This window comes from Scatophagus argus, chromosome 17 (assembly GCF_020382885.2).
Source record: "Scatophagus argus isolate fScaArg1 chromosome 17, fScaArg1.pri, whole genome shotgun sequence".
NCBI classification, from domain to species: domain Eukaryota; kingdom Metazoa; phylum Chordata; class Actinopteri; family Scatophagidae; genus Scatophagus; species Scatophagus argus.
Window position 1 is genome coordinate 12,219,402 of NC_058509.1, and position 17,838 is coordinate 12,237,239.

The following is a 17,838-nucleotide window of genomic DNA, read 5'->3' on the forward strand; positions in this document are numbered from 1 at the left end:
GTAACACAAAAGACAACTCAGTTGTTGGTCAGGTAAAATCTGATGTTGATGTGTGGTGCTGACAGTTAGGAGAGCATAGGTGAAAAGCAGATAAATTCTAACCATCAATATGTGATTTTACAGACTGCACATTGACCAGAAGCTTGTGTGTGATTGGTCAGAACTAAAGTCCCTGGGGACAGTTCATTGCCTTTTTCATGTTAAACTGAGCTTGAATGGATGGAACAGCAGACAGAATTCAAAGGTGACCATTTTAACAAAGGACACTCATATGATGTAATAGACCTATTTCACATACCCACAACATGTCATGATGTTATATATATATTGATTTGAAGTTGCTGTAATGTGCAGAAAGATATCTCTTGAAACATGCAACACATAAAACTGAAATTAAAACTTTGCATTAAACCTGAACAATACAGGTGTTTGTGAAATACAATGTCCCAGAACACTTACATTTACTCTCATGGAAGTTACCAGCAAATTGTTGCAAAGCAAGCGTTCACAAAATGGTGAACTCCTCGTGTTTTATGAATAGGGAACCAGGAACAACAGATGCTTCCATCAACAGTGGCCAGCTGAGGATTATTTTTATCTTCAGTGAGTAAAAGTGGAAGTTTTACTTTCATACACTGATTTCTGTATTGTCTTGACATAGAAATCACATACTGTAAGCTGACAACATCTATTCAAAACATAAATAAATATAAATAAACATAAATAAAAAAATTGAATATAATTACATAGATTTTAAAGAACAAAATTATACTTCTTATGTGGTACAAACTGTACTGTTATGCACTCTGGAAGACAGCAGTACAGACTTACAACAGTGTTTCTTAACACGTGTTGGTATTTTTATTTCAGTAAAAGTGACTCATCCAACGCTATTAAATACTGGAAAATGGCAGACAGAACTACTCAGTTTCTTGCTTTTGTATTGCTGCAGTGGGCTGAGAAACAACCATTTAGAAAGCCGTGCAGGAAGGGAGGGGGAAAAAACACGACATACTACAAAAACTGAAAGTAAAGCTTCACATTAAACCTGAACGATACAGCTGCTACTGCAACATTACGGTTCAAGGAAAGATAAGCTATCGAGGATGAGTTTGACCGCGTAAGTAATTTTACCATCAAGTAGAGATGATGTTCTATTTGTATTGTTGGTTGTGTGAAGAAATAAACAAAAAAAAACTATTTTTAAGCTCCATAATGAGTTTTCAGTAAAAGAGACAATATTCCAGTATTGCTTACACTGGAGGAAAGGAATATTCTCTGGAGGTACATGCATTGATTTAATAACTGTTAGATCATTTTATTGTTGCATTCTGATTTTATTTCATATCTATTGTTAACTAGATAATCAGAGGATTACCAGAGTTATTAGCTACAATTCATCCTGAGGGCAACACAAACATCTGAAGCAAATGTTGTGGCACAAATAAATAACTGCAGTATTTCTGTACTGCACCAAGTGAGTAGATGTACTGACTGTGTTTTACTTTTTAGGTTAAATTTTGAATGTGGGTCCTATGCATTTAGGGGTTTGAACATATCCACTGCTGCTGTGTGCGCTCTGGTGATTGGAGCAGCAGTGGTGGCAGGAGTGATACTGTTCTTGCGCCTGGTAAGTGATTTAACAATCTTTCCAAACACACTTCTTTTGTATGAGAAATGAATAAACTGTGCTCTATTAGATGTTAAAAGTAAACATTAAAGCATTTTATTCTTCCACAATATCAGTGTCAAGTGTCTTTTTCTGTAGGTGGAGGAAAAGAAGATTTTATCAACAAATTCATCCCTCTGGAATTAACTGCACTTTTGATGAATTCGTGTCTCTGAAATAAAGTCTATGCTTCTGAAGTACATTTTGGTGTTGGTATTTATTCTAACTTACTGATACTGATAATATTTGATGTTACATTGTTGTCATTAATTGTTGTCATGAGTTCCACCACTTCCATTCTGTATCTCAGGAAATATCAATGGAGTTATGCATACTGAAAGTATAGGATAGTTTATTTTTTAGCCTTTGTTGCCTGTTTACTTTTTTTTTTCTTTTTTTTAATGTATTTACTTTATTAATCCAAGCCGAGAAATTGCTTCTCTGCATTTAACCCATCACTGATTGAAACACACACACATGCAACATGCAATGAAACACACAGGAGCAGTGGGATTGTGCCGTTGTCAGGCGCCCGGGGAGCAAATTGGGGGTTAAGTGCCTTGCTCAAGTTCACATCGGCTGGCTAATGGAGATGGGGGTAGGGGGATATTAATCACTCCACCACACCCAAATTTTTCTTGCCAGTCCAGGGGGAATCTAACCAGCAACCCTCCAGTCACAAGTCGCTTCTCCAACCTCTAGGCCACAGCTGCCCCACAACCCTTAAACTGTATTCTGGAATAGTCAAACCCATTTTGAGTTGTGATTACTTGTTTAAAAAAATTCTCACAAACATTTGATTAAGCAGTCAATATTATGTATGAAAAAAAACAAAAACCCACAGAAACTCCCAGTTTCCACCATGGTGTTCAGAATCAAACCATTTCAAGTGGCTCCATTCAGGATGTCACTGTGGGAGGAAAGACGCAGCTTCTGGTCTGTTTGTGGATTTTAAAGATTATCATATTGATTACGTAGTCTGAATTCAGATGGCTTACTCAACAGTCACAGAAGTGAAAACGACAATGTCCCGGAACACTTACATTTACTCTCATGGAAGTTACCAGCAAACTGTTGCAATGCAAGAGTTCACAAAATGGTGAACTCCTTGTGTTTTAGGAATAGGAAACCAGGAACAACAAAAATTGAGGTCAACAGTGGCCAGCTGAGGATTATTTTTACCTTCAGTGGGTAAGAACAAAAGTGGAAGTTTTGCTGTCTAATAAAATGACTTCTGTGTTGCCTTGACATAGAAATCACACTGCAAGCTGACACCATCTGTCCAAGAAATGATAAATAAAATAATTGAATATACTGTAATTACATGGATTTTAAAGAACAAAATGATACTTTTTATGTGGTACAAACTGTACTGTTATGCACTCTGGAAGACAGCAGTACAGACTTACAACAGTGTTTCTAAACACGTGTTGGTATTTTTATTTCAGTAAAAGTGACTCATCCAACGCTATTAAATACTGGAAAATGGCAGACAGAACTACTCAGTTTCTTGCTTTTGTATTGCTGCAGTGGGCTGAGAAACAACCATTTAGAAAGCCGTGCAGGAAGGGAGGGGGAAAAAACACGACATACTACAAAAACTGAAAGTAAAGCTTCACATTAAACCTGAACGATACAGCTGCTACTGCAACATTACGGTTCAAGGAAAGATAAGCTATCGAGGATGAGTTTGACCGCGTAAGTAATTTTACCATCAAGTAGAGATGATGTTCTATTTGTATTGTTGGTTGTGTGAAGAAATAAACAAAAAAAAACTATTTTTAAGCTCCATAATGAGTTTTCAGTAAAAGAGACAATATTCCAGTATTGCTTACACTGGAGGAAAGGAATATTCTCTGGAGGTACATGCATTGATTTAATAACTGTTAGATCATTTTATTGTTGCATTCTGATTTTATTTCATATCTATTGTTAACTAGATAATCAGAGGATTACCAGAGTTATTAGCTACAATTCATCCTGAGGGCAACACAAACATCTGAAGCAAATGTTGTGGCACAAATAAATAACTGCAGTATTTCTGTACTGCACCAAGTGAGTAGATGTACTGACTGTGTTTTACTTTTTAGGTTAAATTTTGAATGTGGGTCCTATGCATTTAGGGGTTTGAACATATCCACTGCTGCTGTGTGCGCTCTGGTGATTGGAGCAGCAGTGGTGGCAGGAGTGATACTGTTCTTGCGCCTGGTAAGTGATTTAACAATCTTTCCAAACACACTTCTTTTGTATGAGAAATGAATAAACTGTGCTCTATTAGATGTTAAAAGTAAACATTAAAGCATTTTATTCTTCCACAATATCAGTGTCAAGTGTCTTTTTCTGTAGGTGGAGGAAAAGAAGATTTTATCAACAAATTCATCCCTCTGGAATTAACTGCACTTTTGATGAATTCGTGTCTCTGAAATAAAGTCTATGCTTCTGAAGTACATTTTGGTGTTGGTATTTATTCTAACTTACTGATACTGATAATATTTGATGTTACATTGTTGTCATTAATTGTTGTCATGAGTTCCACCACTTCCATTCTGTATCTCAGGAAATATCAATGGAGTTATGCATACTGAAAGTATAGGATAGTTTATTTTTTAGCCTTTGTTGCCTGTTTACTTTTTTTTTTCTTTTTTTTAATGTATTTACTTTATTAATCCAAGCCGAGAAATTGCTTCTCTGCATTTAACCCATCACTGATTGAAACACACACACATGCAACATGCAATGAAACACACAGGAGCAGTGGGATTGTGCCGTTGTCAGGCGCCCGGGGAGCAAATTGGGGGTTAAGTGCCTTGCTCAAGTTCACATCGGCTGGCTAATGGAGATGGGGGTAGGGGGATATTAATCACTCCACCACACCCAAATTTTTCTTGCCAGTCCAGGGGGAATCTAACCAGCAACCCTCCAGTCACAAGTCGCTTCTCCAACCTCTAGGCCACAGCTGCCCCACAACCCTTAAACTGTATTCTGGAATAGTCAAACCCATTTTGAGTTGTGATTACTTGTTTAAAAAAATTCTCACAAACATTTGATTAAGCAGTCAATATTATGTATGAAAAAAAACAAAAACCCACAGAAACTCCCAGTTTCCACCATGGTGTTCAGAATCAAACCATTTCAAGTGGCTCCATTCAGGATGTCACTGTGGGAGGAAAGACGCAGCTTCTGGTCTGTTTGTGGATTTTAAAGATTATCATATTGATTACGTAGTCTGAATTCAGATGGCTTACTCAACAGTCACAGAAGTGAAAACGACAATGTCCCGGAACACTTACATTTACTCTCATGGAAGTTACCAGCAAACTGTTGCAATGCAAGAGTTCACAAAATGGTGAACTCCTTGTGTTTTAGGAATAGGAAACCAGGAACAACAAAAATTGAGGTCAACAGTGGCCAGCTGAGGATTATTTTTACCTTCAGTGGGTAAGAACAAAAGTGGAAGTTTTGCTGTCTAATAAAATGACTTCTGTGTTGCCTTGACATAGAAATCACACTGCAAGCTGACACCATCTGTCCAAGAAATGATAAATAAAATAATTGAATATACTGTAATTACATGGATTTTAAAGAACAAAATGATACTTTTTATGTGGTACAAACTGTACTGTTATGCACTCTGGAAGACAGCAGTACAGACTTACAACAGTGTTTCTAAACACGTGTTGGTATTTTTATTTCAGTAAAAGTGACTCATCCAACGCTATTAAATACTGGAAAATGGCAGACAGAACTACCCAGGTTCTTGCTTTTGTATTGCTGCAGTGGGCTGAGAAACAACCATTTAGAAAGCCGTGCAGGAAGGGAGGGGAAAAAAACACGACATACTACAAAAACACATAAAACTGAAAGTAAACCTGAACGATACAGCTGCTACTGGAACATTACGGTTCAAGGAAAGATAAGCTATAGAGGATGGGTTTGAGCGCGTAAGTAATTTTACCATCAAGTCGAGATGATGTTCTATTTGTATTGTTGGTTGTGTGATAAAGAAACAAACAAAAAAAAACTATTTTTAAGCTCCGTAATGAATTTTCAGTAAAAGTGACAATATACCAGTGTTGCTTACACTGGATTTTCAAGGAAAGGAATATTCTCTGGGGGTACATGCATTGATTTAATAACTGTTAGATCATTTTATTGTTGCATTCTGATTTTATTTCATATCTATTGTTAACTAGATAATCAGAGGATTACCAGAGTTATTAGCTACAATTCACCCTGAGGGCAACACAAACATCTGAAGCAAATGTTGTGGCACAAATAAATAACTGCAGTATTTCTGTACTGCACCAAGTGAGTAGATGTACTGACTCAGTACTGACTGTGTTTTACTTTTTAGGTTAAATTTTGAATGTTGGTGCTATACATTTAAGGGTTTGAACATATCCACTGCTGCTGTGTGCGCTCTGGTGATTGGAGCAGCAGTGGTGGCAGGAGTGATACTGTTCTTGCGCCTGGTAAGTGATTTAACAATCTTTCCAAACACACTTCTTTTGTATGAGAAATGAATAAACTGTGCTCTATCAGATGTTAAATGTAAACATTAAAGCATTTTATTCTTCCACAATATCAGTGTCAAGTGTCTTTTTCTGTAGGTGGAGGAAAAGAAGATTTGATCAACAAGTTCATTCCTCTGGAATTAACTGCACTTTTGATGAATTCGTGGCTCTGAAATAAAGTCTATGCTTCTGAAGTACATTTTGGTGTTGATATTTATTCTAACTTAGTGATAGCAGTACAAACTTGTAACAGTATTTCTGTAACACGTGTTGGTATTTTTTATTTCAAAAGTAACTCATCTAACTCTTTTAAATTCTGGAAAATGGCAGACAGAACTACTCAGTTTCTTGCTTCTGTATTGCTGCATTGGGCTGAGAAACAACCATTTAGGAAGCCGTGCAGGAAGGGAAGGAAAAACCACCACAACAACCAAAGCATTTGATTAAGCAGTCAATATTATGTTAAAAAAAAAAACAAAAAAACAAAAAAACAAAACAAAAACAAACAAACACAGAAACTCCCAGTTTCCACCATGGTGTTCAGAATCAAACCATTTCAAGTGGCTCCATTCAGGATGTCACTGTGGGAGGAAAGACGCAGCTTCTGGTCTGTTTGTGGATTTTAAAGATTATCATATTGATTACGTAGTCTGAATTCAGAAGGCTTACTCAACAGTCACAGAAGTGAAAACGACAATGTCCCGGAACACTTACATTTACTCTCATGGAAGTTACCAGCAAACTGTTGCAATGCAAGAGTTCACAAAATGGTGAACTCCTTGTGTTTTAGGAATAGGAAACCAGGAACAACAAAAATTGAGGTCAACAGTGGCCAGCTGAGGATTATTTTTACCTTCAGTGGGTAAGAACAAAAGTGGAAGTTTTGCTGTTTAATAAAATGACTTCTGTGTTGTCTTGACATAGAAATCACATACTCTAAGCTGGCACCACCAGCAAGAAATGATAAATAAAACAAGCTAACATAATTACATGGATTTTAAAGAACAGAATTATACTGTTTATGTGGTACAAACTGTACTGTTATGCACTCTGGAAGACAGCAGTACAGACTTGCAACAGTGTTTCTAAACACGTGTTGGTATTTTTATTTCAGTAAAAGTAACTCATCCAACGCTATTAAATACTGGAAAATGGTAGACAGAACTACTGTAGAAGAAAATTATTAAGTTACAGCTTGTTATAGCAACTTGCTATGTTGCCCTAGGTCATGGCAACGCTGTTCTTTTTAGTGTTTCATGTCTGTAGATATGCAACAGGAAATTTGCTAGATTCATTAGAGTCCTGTGTACGGGTGTGCAAGATAATGAGACGAGAAACATCCTGGGTCTCTGTGTTTTTGAATGTCAGCCAGGGCTACATAGCGACACAAGAAGCATCCTGCGGGGTAACTACTTGTATAAAGGAAGCCTGCACAGAGTAAAAGACAGAGATAATTTTACAGTCTGCCTAACTGTATGATTGCCTCTCCTTTGGCCAAGGTCAAATAAATACACAACAAAGCCGATATTGCCTTATTGAGGTTTTTGTTCATTTCAGTGACACTATTTTTCTATTTCTTGCTTCTGTATTGCTGCAATGGGCTGAAAAACAATCATTTAGGAAGCTGTTTTAGGAAACACTTAAAACCAACCTACAAAAATATGTAGATCTGAAACTAAAACTTCACATTAAACCTGAACACTACAGCTGCCCACTGGAACATTGCAGTTCAGGGAAAAATAAGATATCGAGGATGGGTTTGGATATGTAAGTAATTTTACCATCAGGTAGAGATGATGTTCTAGTGTAATTCAGTGTGTGCTATATACAGTATACTGCCAAAAAAAGTTGATTATGATTATTATGGTTGATTATTTATTATGATTTTGATTATATTGTTTACATTGGATATTCAAGAAAAGAAATATCCTCTGGGGGTAAATGCATTGATTTAATAACTGTTAGATCATTTTAATCATTGTATTTTGATTTTATTTCATATCTATTGTTAACTAGATAATCAGAGGATTACCAGAGTAATTAGCTACAATTCATCCTGAGGGCAACACAAACATCTGAAGCAAATGTTGTGGCACAAATAAATAACTGCACAGTATTTCTGTACTGCACCAAGTGAGTATATGTACTGACTGTGTTTTATTTTTTAGGTTAAATTTTGAATGTGGGTCCTATGCATTTAAGGGTTTGAACATATCCACTGCTGCTGTGTGCGCTCTGGTGATTGGAGCAGCAGTGGTGGCAGGAGTGATACTGTTCATGCGCCTGGTAAGTGATTTAACAATCTTTCCAAACACACTTCTTTTGTACGAGAAATGAATAAACTGTGCTCTATTAGATGTTAAAAGTAAACATTAAAGCATTTTATTCTTCCACATTATTTTTTTTTGTAGGTGAAAGAAAAGAAAATCTGATCGAGTTCATTCCTCTGAAACCAACTGCGCTGTCAATGAAATCATGACTGAAATAAAAGTCTGTTTTTGGGGTCATTTTGGTGTTGATGTTTAATCAAACCTATTGATACAGATGCATTTGATTTTTATCATTTAATTGTTTAATTGTGAATTCCATCACTTCCATTCTTTATCTCAGAAAAAGCATTTAATTGTTTTCTGTAGTAGTCAGACACATTTGAGTTGTTCAGAAATTTCTCACTGGTATTTGGTTAAGGAGTCAAACTCAGGTAAGACAGATAGAATGATTAATGATGAGAAATTTTGCCATCAACTACAAATGATTGAATAACAAAAGTAATATTGGGTACAAGCTTAGATTTAATAATTGTTAGCCTACACAGTTTGAGTGCTGTAAACTGTAAACATGATGTCATATAGCAGCCGAATGATTTGATCACATCCATCCCCACATTACTGGTCATTCTTGGAGTTGTGGAAGATGGAAAAACTGCGCTGTACACTGATGCGTTCAAAACCTAAACTAATCACTCTGTTAGCAATGCCTTTGAAACACTCATACTTGGCCTTCTGTCTGTGAAGCAACAGAAGGCCAACACAAGAACACAATGCATCTTAGAAAAATCTAATTTTTTTTCCTAAACTTTGTTGAATAAATATACATGATTGAAAACAAAAATAAAATGTAAGTGGATTCTGTCAGTGTACCTCAGTGAGTGGGCAAGTATTCCTAACTTTTACTCCAAGCTGTCAGAAATATACAGAGAGATTTAAAAAAAAAATGTTATTTTAATGTTGTGTAGTTGCTTGGCACTTGGAAATGTTTCATGAAGATGCATACATTGCTGAAAGCAGAATAAACACACACGTGCTGAAACCACTTGGGCTACTATTTCAGTTTCATGTAAAACATCTTTAATGAGTTGAATTCTCAACTCTGACATCAAAGCACAAATATTTCACAGATAAGACAAACTGAGCCGTTGACCAAATGCACATCAACTGTGTCTGTGTGCTTGTGTGTCTTTCAGTAAATTTTTAAACTGGTGTTCCTGAACAATTACGCCAGTGTTACATTTTCCATGTGTGTTCTGGTTGAAGGACTGATGTGTGTGTGTGTGTGTGTGTGTGTGTGCGTGTGTGTGTCTTGTTCTGCGGTCCCTTCAGCTGTGACTGGGCGCTGGAGGACCTGGCTGAGCTGGTGCTATCCCATCAGGCTGCGAGGACGGATCTGAGACAGTAACAGATGAAGTTAGCGTCATCACACCCACAGAGTCAGATTCAAAGTAGCACAAAAACAGCCTTTTGAACCTGTGGCAACAGTAAAAATTACTCACACATGCCATTAGGAGCTCCAGGGTGTCGAGGGGCCATCGCCTGGGAATTTCCTCCGCCAGGTATCATTCGGTTTGGTATACCCTGGCCTGAAGGAGGAGACAGAAAATGTAGATGTAGAACTGCAGATGATAAAGGCAGGTGTGTTGTCTCTTAGACGTGTTTGATTTTTGGTTTGTGTGTGTGGTCAGACCTGAATGCGGCACCGTGTATCCCTGCTGCCCCTGCTGCTCCCTCTGCTGGCGAACCTTCATCTCTGCCTGCTTCAGCTGCTCTGTGTGGAACGTCTGTCTCTCTGACAGGAGCTGCTGCCGCTGCTGCTCTAACTGCTCCACACACACACATACACACACACAAATTAATTATGGTTTCCAGACATTTAAATGTTGTTTCTGGATATAAACACAATATCCAACAAATATGAAAAACCAGGACGGGACTCAGAATGGCCAGTTGCTTGGCTTCTGATATTGCTGCTTGCAGGTTTCTTGAGAACTGCTCATCCAAATAAGTTCAAACTCAACACTGTGCAGGGTTATCAAAATGTTATCACCAAAATTCGCCTCTTTAGGTAAAAATCACTGCTGTTGAGCAGAAGGGTTAACCCATTCTGGTATCGTGACAGCTTTACCCATCAACACACCCGCCTAGTGTGAAGTATACTGAAGGAACAGTTCATATGATATGTGAAGAACATACAGATAGACAGACTGAAAGGCCTTGCTTTATAATTAGACACTACAGAAGGACTTAAATGATCAAGCAGAGTGAGGGTTTCGATGGGTTATGGTAGATATTATATTCACTCACCGCCTCCTTCTCACGATCCATGATGGTCTCCAGCTCTTCAAAGTGCCTCAGTTTTATCTCCAGCTTCTTCATCTGGGTCTCCACCAGCAGAGCCACCAGGGACTTTATCTTCCTCTCTTCTACTGCCGCCAAGTGCTGGACAATACATGAGGCAAACACAGAGAATGTTTAAGAGACCGCCATAAGTGAGTGAGGAACTCGGTGGCAGTGACGGTTCGGAAGGAAGCAATGAAAAAAGGTAGTGGGGGGAAAGATAAAAGAAGGAAAACACTGAGAAAGAAGAGAATATGATAAGAGGTAAGAATAAACTGGGTGTGACAGTGCGTGGCAGGGAAGGAAAGGAAAAATAAATTAAGAAGCTCAATGGAAGAAATCTGTCAAATCAAACATCAGTAACTAGGGGCAGGACAACAACTGTTATAACTACAGGCCTACATTGTGACATTGTGCTCCCACTGGTGTAAGGAGTCTATTATTGCTAAAATGATCTTTATCATGAATGCTGGCTACGATTGCGGGCAGGAAACCTCTTGATGCAGCTCACAAATTTGTATGGTTACAGCCAGCAGCTGGTGAGCTCAGTTTAGCACAAAGACTAGACATGGCACGAAAGTCAGGTCTTAAATTGACCTCCAAGATGTTGTCTGTTGTGGCTGCCAGGAGGCCTGTGACACAATGGAATTTCTTTCTTTTAAAAGCCTCCAACCATTTCTTATTGCACATTTCTGTTAGTGATCCATTTTGAAATGGAAGAGGGTGCTTTACCTTGGCCTTTGTGGCAGCTGAGGCCAGAGCAGCTGCTGCCGCCGTGGTGACACTGCCCTCCACCATTTCCTGCTCCATCACTCTCCTCTCATCCCCGTCGCCCTCCCGCCGCCCTAGGCTCTCATCGTCATCTCCTCTTCCTGCATCAGAGAAATAGTTTGACTACAGTCAGTCATGTAACGTATATACATGTAAATACACATTCTGTACATATTTACATACCATCTCTATCCTCTGCAAGTATATTCTCAGCATTTTCCCTTTTGACTCGTTCTCCCTCCACTTTGGCACTGGGTTCCACCTTGAGCCCATCTGCCCTTAAATGGATCTAAAACGGATCCACAAAACACTCGAGTTAAGCCAAAAAAAACACCAGCTGATACAATGAAGCTCTCTCCAAGCTCTTGTTGCCTATTTACCTGATGGGAGGTGGAGTTGGTCTCCATTTTGTCTGCATCCATCGATTCTGGAGTACAGAGAAGAGAGGCATTGTAGAAGGCATGGAGACATGCATTTGAATGTGATTATGTCTACATATATTACAGTCTTACCTGTTTTATCTGGATGGTTGGACATTTCAGAGATCTTATCCACTGACTCCTCCTGCACTCGGGAAAACTCCTCTGAAGATAGAGATATAGAATCACTACACACAGTACACACAGTAGTATACTATCTCAGGACTACACCATGACCTGCTGCACACATAGTAAACTCTCCTCCCTCTGTCCTCTCACCCAGTGCGGCCTTAGCTGCAGATGACGCCACCCGTGGATCCACTACAGATGCCAGGAAGGCCACAGTGCTCATTACGGGATTTTCTGATTGGCTGAAAGGCACAGGCTGGTATGCCAGTGGGCCGAGGGAGGCCGAGGAGTCTTCTAGGTAAGGGTCTTCTATAGGCAGTCGAAGAAAGTGGAGGATACACTCGTCTTGCGTTCTGGAGCCCACGTGTTCGGATACTTTGTTCCAGTCATCTCTGTAGACCTCTAAGGCCTGAGAGAGACAGACAGGAGCGACACAGAAAGGGGTAAGACTGATGATGTAAAAGATTCTCATAAGTCAAACACAAACAAACTTCCCTTTTAGGAAGGCAGTAAAGCATGTGTAAGATCTGTGATAAAAAGCCAAAAACACAGGTGGATGTCTTACCTCTAACAACAAGAGGGTCTCCTGCTCTGTCCATTCCCTTCCTGCACTCGCTCCTTTAGTCTGAGAGAGGTGTTATGAGACTTATTGTAGAATAATTCAAACAACTTTTTAAATACGTGATTAAAATGAGATGAAAATCAAACTGGGATGAAATGAAATTAGGTCAGCTGGAAGTCACTTTCAACATGTGTTTATTGTTACAGTGGGAGACCACCTTAGGGTGTTTCTTGGTGTAGATGTCTGTGCGCAGGCCAAAATTCTGGCAGTCTGAAGGCTTCTCTCTGCTCTTCTCTGGGAAAAACAACATGTGCTGCGAGGCCGACACCTGCAAGAATGACAGCTGATCAGGAGGCCTTTCAAATGACACAAATGTGTGTTACAAATACATCTGTGTAGGTCTGCTATCATGTGCTCTGAATGTATGTGTTTTACCTGCAGTGGTTTGTGTTGTAGGGGGGCCAGCCCAGACGGTGTGTCAGTTAGTACGTTGAAATGAGGGGTGGGTGGGGGTCCCATGGGGAGGGGTCTGCTCTCTGCATCCACCTGGTAGTTAATCAAACCCCACTGCTCCAAAAACGCATGAACCCTGGATGCAAAGAATATTTTTCCTTTTTTTTTTAATTACCTGCACTCTGTTTCAGCTGCAAAACATGCCGACAAACCAGCATGTGTTTTGTTGTAATTAAAAATAAAAGTGGCTTTTGAACTGCAGACCTGTTAAGCACACCGCAAACTGCATGTTCATTCCCAACATTAACAGATTTAATTTGTTAATACATTCATATTTCACAACACCCACACACTACACCTTATTTAGCAGATGCAGCAGACATAGCATGGTGGCAAACACCCACAAACTAAACTGTACCTCATAACAGCACAGACATCTCCAGTGAGGTTTCGCCTGCAGGTAGTTGAACTGAGGTATTCTTGGGGGTTGAGTCGGTATGTGTCAATCATGAAGTTACGGTACGCCAGGTAACTGTAGTGTATAGGAATTATCATATTTTTAGCGACACCATCTCAATCATCTGATTAAGACTAGAATAGCAAAATCTGAATATCTGAAATACTCACATTTCTGGAGATTTGGACTTGTTCTTTCCATTGAAGAATTCTGGTAATGCACGTTTCTCTATTGAGTGAATGCTAGATTGCATGGATAGAAGGTTTTTAGACTATCAAACTGTATATGTACTGAAGATAGCAAAGTTTAGAGTCACAGCAACAACAAATGCGTACATGTGCATATTTATTTACCTGTTGTAGTTGAACCAAGATGTGTAGCTTGGTATTATGATATGATGGGTTTGCTCTGTGACGTTGTCCTCTCCCTCAGAGAAGCGAGATATCTCCCCTCTCCCCTCCTCATCTTCCTGGACACACATGTACACACACAATAAATTTAATAAAGAAACTAACTCATACAGATGAACCAACCCCTCTGAACTTTCTGACTGAGAAAAATGACATTATATTTACCCTTCCTGGGAAATCATCCTCCTGTTCATCTGGAAAAGGAAAAAGCAAAGGAAGGGTGAAAACTCAAGACCAACCATATTTTATCTTTTTTAATGGAAGACACATTCACACATGCTACTTGAACATGTAACACAACCTACCCAGATCAGCCATGATTCCTCCTTTGACAGGAGTATTCTCACTGTCCTTCTTTAAGTTGACTACAAAGATGGAGACACAATAAAATGATTTAGCGAAGTAATGATTTTTGAATACTCAAACTCAAGTCAGTGCTTTATTGAATATTTTTACGTGGGAATTTCCCAGTTGCCATTCCTCATGTTTTACCTATCTTGGGTAGTACGACTTCCTCCATGTTAGGAACGGGCGTAGGGTCCTCCATGTCTTTGGTTAAGTCCTCCTCGGGCTCTTCTTCTTGTTGTCCACGTCTTCTCCTTTGCACACACACACACACAAATCAATGCTCATCTTGTGCACTTACATGACACACCAGGAGTATACCCTCCTGCTTATTTAAAATTATAGCTTCATACCCCTTCTTTCCTTTCTTCCTGCCCTCAAAGGAAGGAGAGGGGGAACGTCTTCTCTTTTTGGAGGGGGTGGATCTGGAGTCCTGCAACAGAGAGTAGATGATGTTAAAAAAGTAAGGAAACAAGAGTTTACATTTCTCATATTTCCCAGCTGTCTCTATGTTCCATCAGGAAAGAAATCACATCAGCAACACAAACATGACTACAGCTTCACATGAACCTGCTCGTCTCGGAGGTGAATACGCTGACGGAGAATGACCGGTACATTCCTCTCATCAACACAATAGTCTTCCTCGTTCATCCACTCGTTGAAAGCATCTGTATCCAGAACCCAGCCAGCGTGGACCTGGAGAGCACACGCATCCACACAAAATGAATATTAATGTGGGGAACGTCACATCATATCACCAAATGCCATTAAAATTGACTTCTGTCTGTCAGGTCAAATGTTGAATATGTGAAATAATATCAAATAAAAGACTATATAAAAAAAATCTGTTCTACTTGAAGATTTTCACTGTGTTCCTAATTTTTTGTAACTGAGGAGCACATTTACTCCTTGAGAAGTACAAGTTAGCATCCAGCCCTGCTACCACGACAGGCGAGACAAGAAGATTAATTTTCAGGCATTACATTTAACTAGTATACTTTCATCTTGTGAGGTGCAAAATATTAATGTATGGCTTTACAGGGTAAATGTATCAGAAAACAGTGTCATGTAATTAGGTATACCCATGGTGTTAGGCCACCTTGGCTACTTATTCAGGTAGGTTTTTGTTTGACTAACCCGCCATGGCTTTTCTGAATGTGGTGGCTCTTCAACCTCTCCTTCCACATCACTTGAGGACAGCCAACTGTCATAACTGTTGAAAAGTAACAACAGACACAGTAAGTAATTATTCTGTTTGTGAATGAGCGAGTGAGCGTGTGTGTGTGTTTGTGTGTGTCTGTGCATTACCTGTCAGGGTGCATGCCCCAGTGTACCAGGGTATGTTTGTCTTTCCGCATGACTGGACGCATCCATTCATCTGAAAATAGATGTGCGTAAAACAAATGTATCAGGTTAAATATGAACGAGGCATTATAGAAGAAAAAACACATGTATATGCACAAACTTTGTCTGACCTTCCTCTGAAGAAGCAGGCGAAGGGTAAACATGGTGACTGGCGAGTGCTCGATCCTCAGTGAGCGTACCCTGTGGAAGGGTAAACTGTGACCCGGTAGCACTGACATTTATCTGCATTATCAAATCTACCCTTGGTTTCATACTCTCACTACACATCCAGACTTGTCTCAGTATACTTATATTACCTATAAACATCTTCTGCTCCATCTCCTCCTAACACTCTGTCTGCTCTGTTAAAATTCTCTGCATTTCTGTACCTGGTGTTTTGCGATAATAGCAGTAAGTCTTCCAGCCAGTTCCTGATCTAGTGTGGCGTCCACATATACCACAGGCAGTGACATACAATTGTTCTGTGGATACACAAAACACAGAAACAAGTTCTTCAGTGGGGTGGGGTTGTATGTGAGTGAGCGCTTGAGGGGAGGGGGGTGTGGCAGTCTATGTTACCTGGATCAGCGCTCTTTCAATACTACCAAACATCTCTACATTCCTGTCAATTCTTGATGGGTTCTGCAGGTCAAACCTCCGCCTATAAAAGGAGAGAATGTAAGAGATTATATGAAAGATGTTGCGCCAAAAAAGGTAAAGACATCCAAGACCTGCAGCTCACCAGCCTTGCTCAGCCTTGAACTTGTAGGCAGTCCCAAGAATGTGGCAGAGTCCACCCCCTGGCCGCAGATCCAGGAAGCACTGTGCCTGAGGATAAATTGTAAAACCAAAAGTCTCGGTTTTGCCATTTCTTTGCAGGTTTTTAACCCAACTTGCCAGATCTTCTGTCAACTTACTCCTTCTGCATAATAATAAGGACCACAAATTGAAAGAGGCTTTAAGAAAAAAATCTGTTTGCATTATCTGTTATTTTAATTCGAAACCAGCATTATTATTGTCAAACAAATGTATCTATCCAATTACTGTATTGCTTTATATCTTGTCACACAATTATACAGTCATCTTTATACTTGGTCAATACACTTTGCATTACTTTTTATTTTTTATACTCAATATGTGTTCTCCTTTATGTAGAACCATGTAGCATTCATTGCTGTATGTGCTACACATACATGGTTGTAATTACATTAAAAAGAAAACTCCTTGCATTCTTGTAAGAAGACTAACTCTGCATTAATCATAACATTTTGAAATTCTGGACACTGTCAACACCCATACGGATAAAGGTATTGTAAATGAAGCAATGAGCAATCGAAAGACAATGAGAGACAGACTCACGGGTAGCTTGGTGAGAGCAGGACTGGCAGCTTGCCTGCCAAATGCATCCTCTTGGAACTGGAGAAGCTGCAGGGTCACTGAAGCCAGAACCTGACACGACGGGGCATCCACCTGCACATACTGATGGACACAGAAACATGCACACACATTTTGTAATGAATTTGAAGATAATCTTTCATTGTCACACGTTACAGCAACCTACGCCCTACTGCATTTAACCGACAATCTCATCAAATATTGCAACTATTGTATTTGGTCTGACAAACCTCTAGGAATGAGCTACTGAACACTTCATCCTTTTATCACTTCATTTTTAGACTCGACAGATACATCACCCCTTTAATGAATTATACAAATCGTTCTGGATGGTGTGAACGTAACGTTATGGAATATGAGAGAGAGTTTGTTTACAATCTGAGCCCTTGCATTTGCTAGCAGGGGGAGGCTAGCTTGTTAGCTAGCTTCCTAGTCAGCTCACTACCTTTTTGTAATGTTTCCCGATCCACTGTCGCACCACCTCCAGTTGGGCTAAAGTATCCGGGCTCTCCCAGAACCTAGCGGACGGACTGCTGTCTTTTTTCCGGGGTGTGGGTGTTCCGGTGCTGGCTTGGCTTGTCCCGGGAATCCCAAGGTTTGTTCCCACGGACATTGTGGCCATAATAAAACGGGATTAGTCTCAAACGGGTGAACAAAATCGGCTAGCGCGCTCGCTAGCTTTTACGTTCTCACTTTCTCTCGCGAGGCGCAACGCGATCGTCGCAGTTCGGCATAAGGGTTTTCAAATTTTGAATGTTTT

General features: G+C 39.6%; 1 protein-coding gene and 4 long non-coding RNA genes across 5 annotated transcripts; 4 read left to right on the forward strand and 1 right to left on the reverse strand.

Moving 5' to 3' along the window:
- Positions 1-900: 900 nt before the first annotated feature.
- LOC124074783 lies at positions 901-1,869 on the forward strand. Its single transcript, XR_006845917.1, has 3 exons — positions 901-1,120; positions 1,513-1,630; positions 1,769-1,869. It is a non-coding gene; the product is annotated as an uncharacterized LOC124074783 (long non-coding RNA).
- Positions 1,870-3,121: 1,252 nt separating this feature from the next.
- Positions 3,122-4,116, forward strand: LOC124074871. The gene is made up of 3 exons (XR_006845929.1): positions 3,122-3,367; positions 3,760-3,877; positions 4,016-4,116. It is a non-coding gene; the product is annotated as an uncharacterized LOC124074871 (long non-coding RNA).
- Positions 4,117-5,496: 1,380 nt separating this feature from the next.
- On the forward strand, positions 5,497-6,380 carry LOC124074872. The gene is made up of 3 exons (XR_006845930.1): positions 5,497-5,610; positions 6,024-6,141; positions 6,280-6,380. It is a non-coding gene; the product is annotated as an uncharacterized LOC124074872 (long non-coding RNA).
- Positions 6,381-7,820: 1,440 nt separating this feature from the next.
- LOC124074873 lies at positions 7,821-9,370 on the forward strand. The gene is made up of 3 exons (XR_006845931.1): positions 7,821-7,950; positions 8,352-8,469; positions 8,595-9,370. It is a non-coding gene; the product is annotated as an uncharacterized LOC124074873 (long non-coding RNA).
- A 137-nt stretch (positions 9,371-9,507) lies between these two features.
- smarcc1b (SWI/SNF related, matrix associated, actin dependent regulator of chromatin, subfamily c, member 1b) lies at positions 9,508-17,797 on the reverse strand. Its single transcript, XM_046418190.1, has 28 exons — positions 17,524-17,797; positions 17,043-17,162; positions 16,426-16,511; positions 16,263-16,344; positions 16,073-16,165; positions 15,815-15,884; positions 15,648-15,717; positions 15,477-15,552; positions 14,910-15,035; positions 14,693-14,772; positions 14,487-14,593; positions 14,300-14,359; positions 14,160-14,188; positions 13,938-14,053; positions 13,755-13,826; positions 13,546-13,659; positions 13,110-13,263; positions 12,892-13,002; positions 12,678-12,737; positions 12,263-12,521; positions 12,077-12,148; positions 11,945-11,991; positions 11,748-11,853; positions 11,526-11,665; positions 10,761-10,895; positions 10,144-10,276; positions 9,953-10,039; positions 9,508-9,846 (listed from the first exon to the last, which is right to left on the reverse strand). The coding sequence occupies exons 1-28, from the start codon at positions 17,698-17,700 to the stop codon at positions 9,779-9,781; spliced, it is 2,850 nt and encodes a 949-aa protein (XP_046274146.1). The 5' UTR covers positions 17,701-17,797; the 3' UTR covers positions 9,508-9,778.
- Between the last annotated feature and the right edge of the window lie 41 nt (positions 17,798-17,838).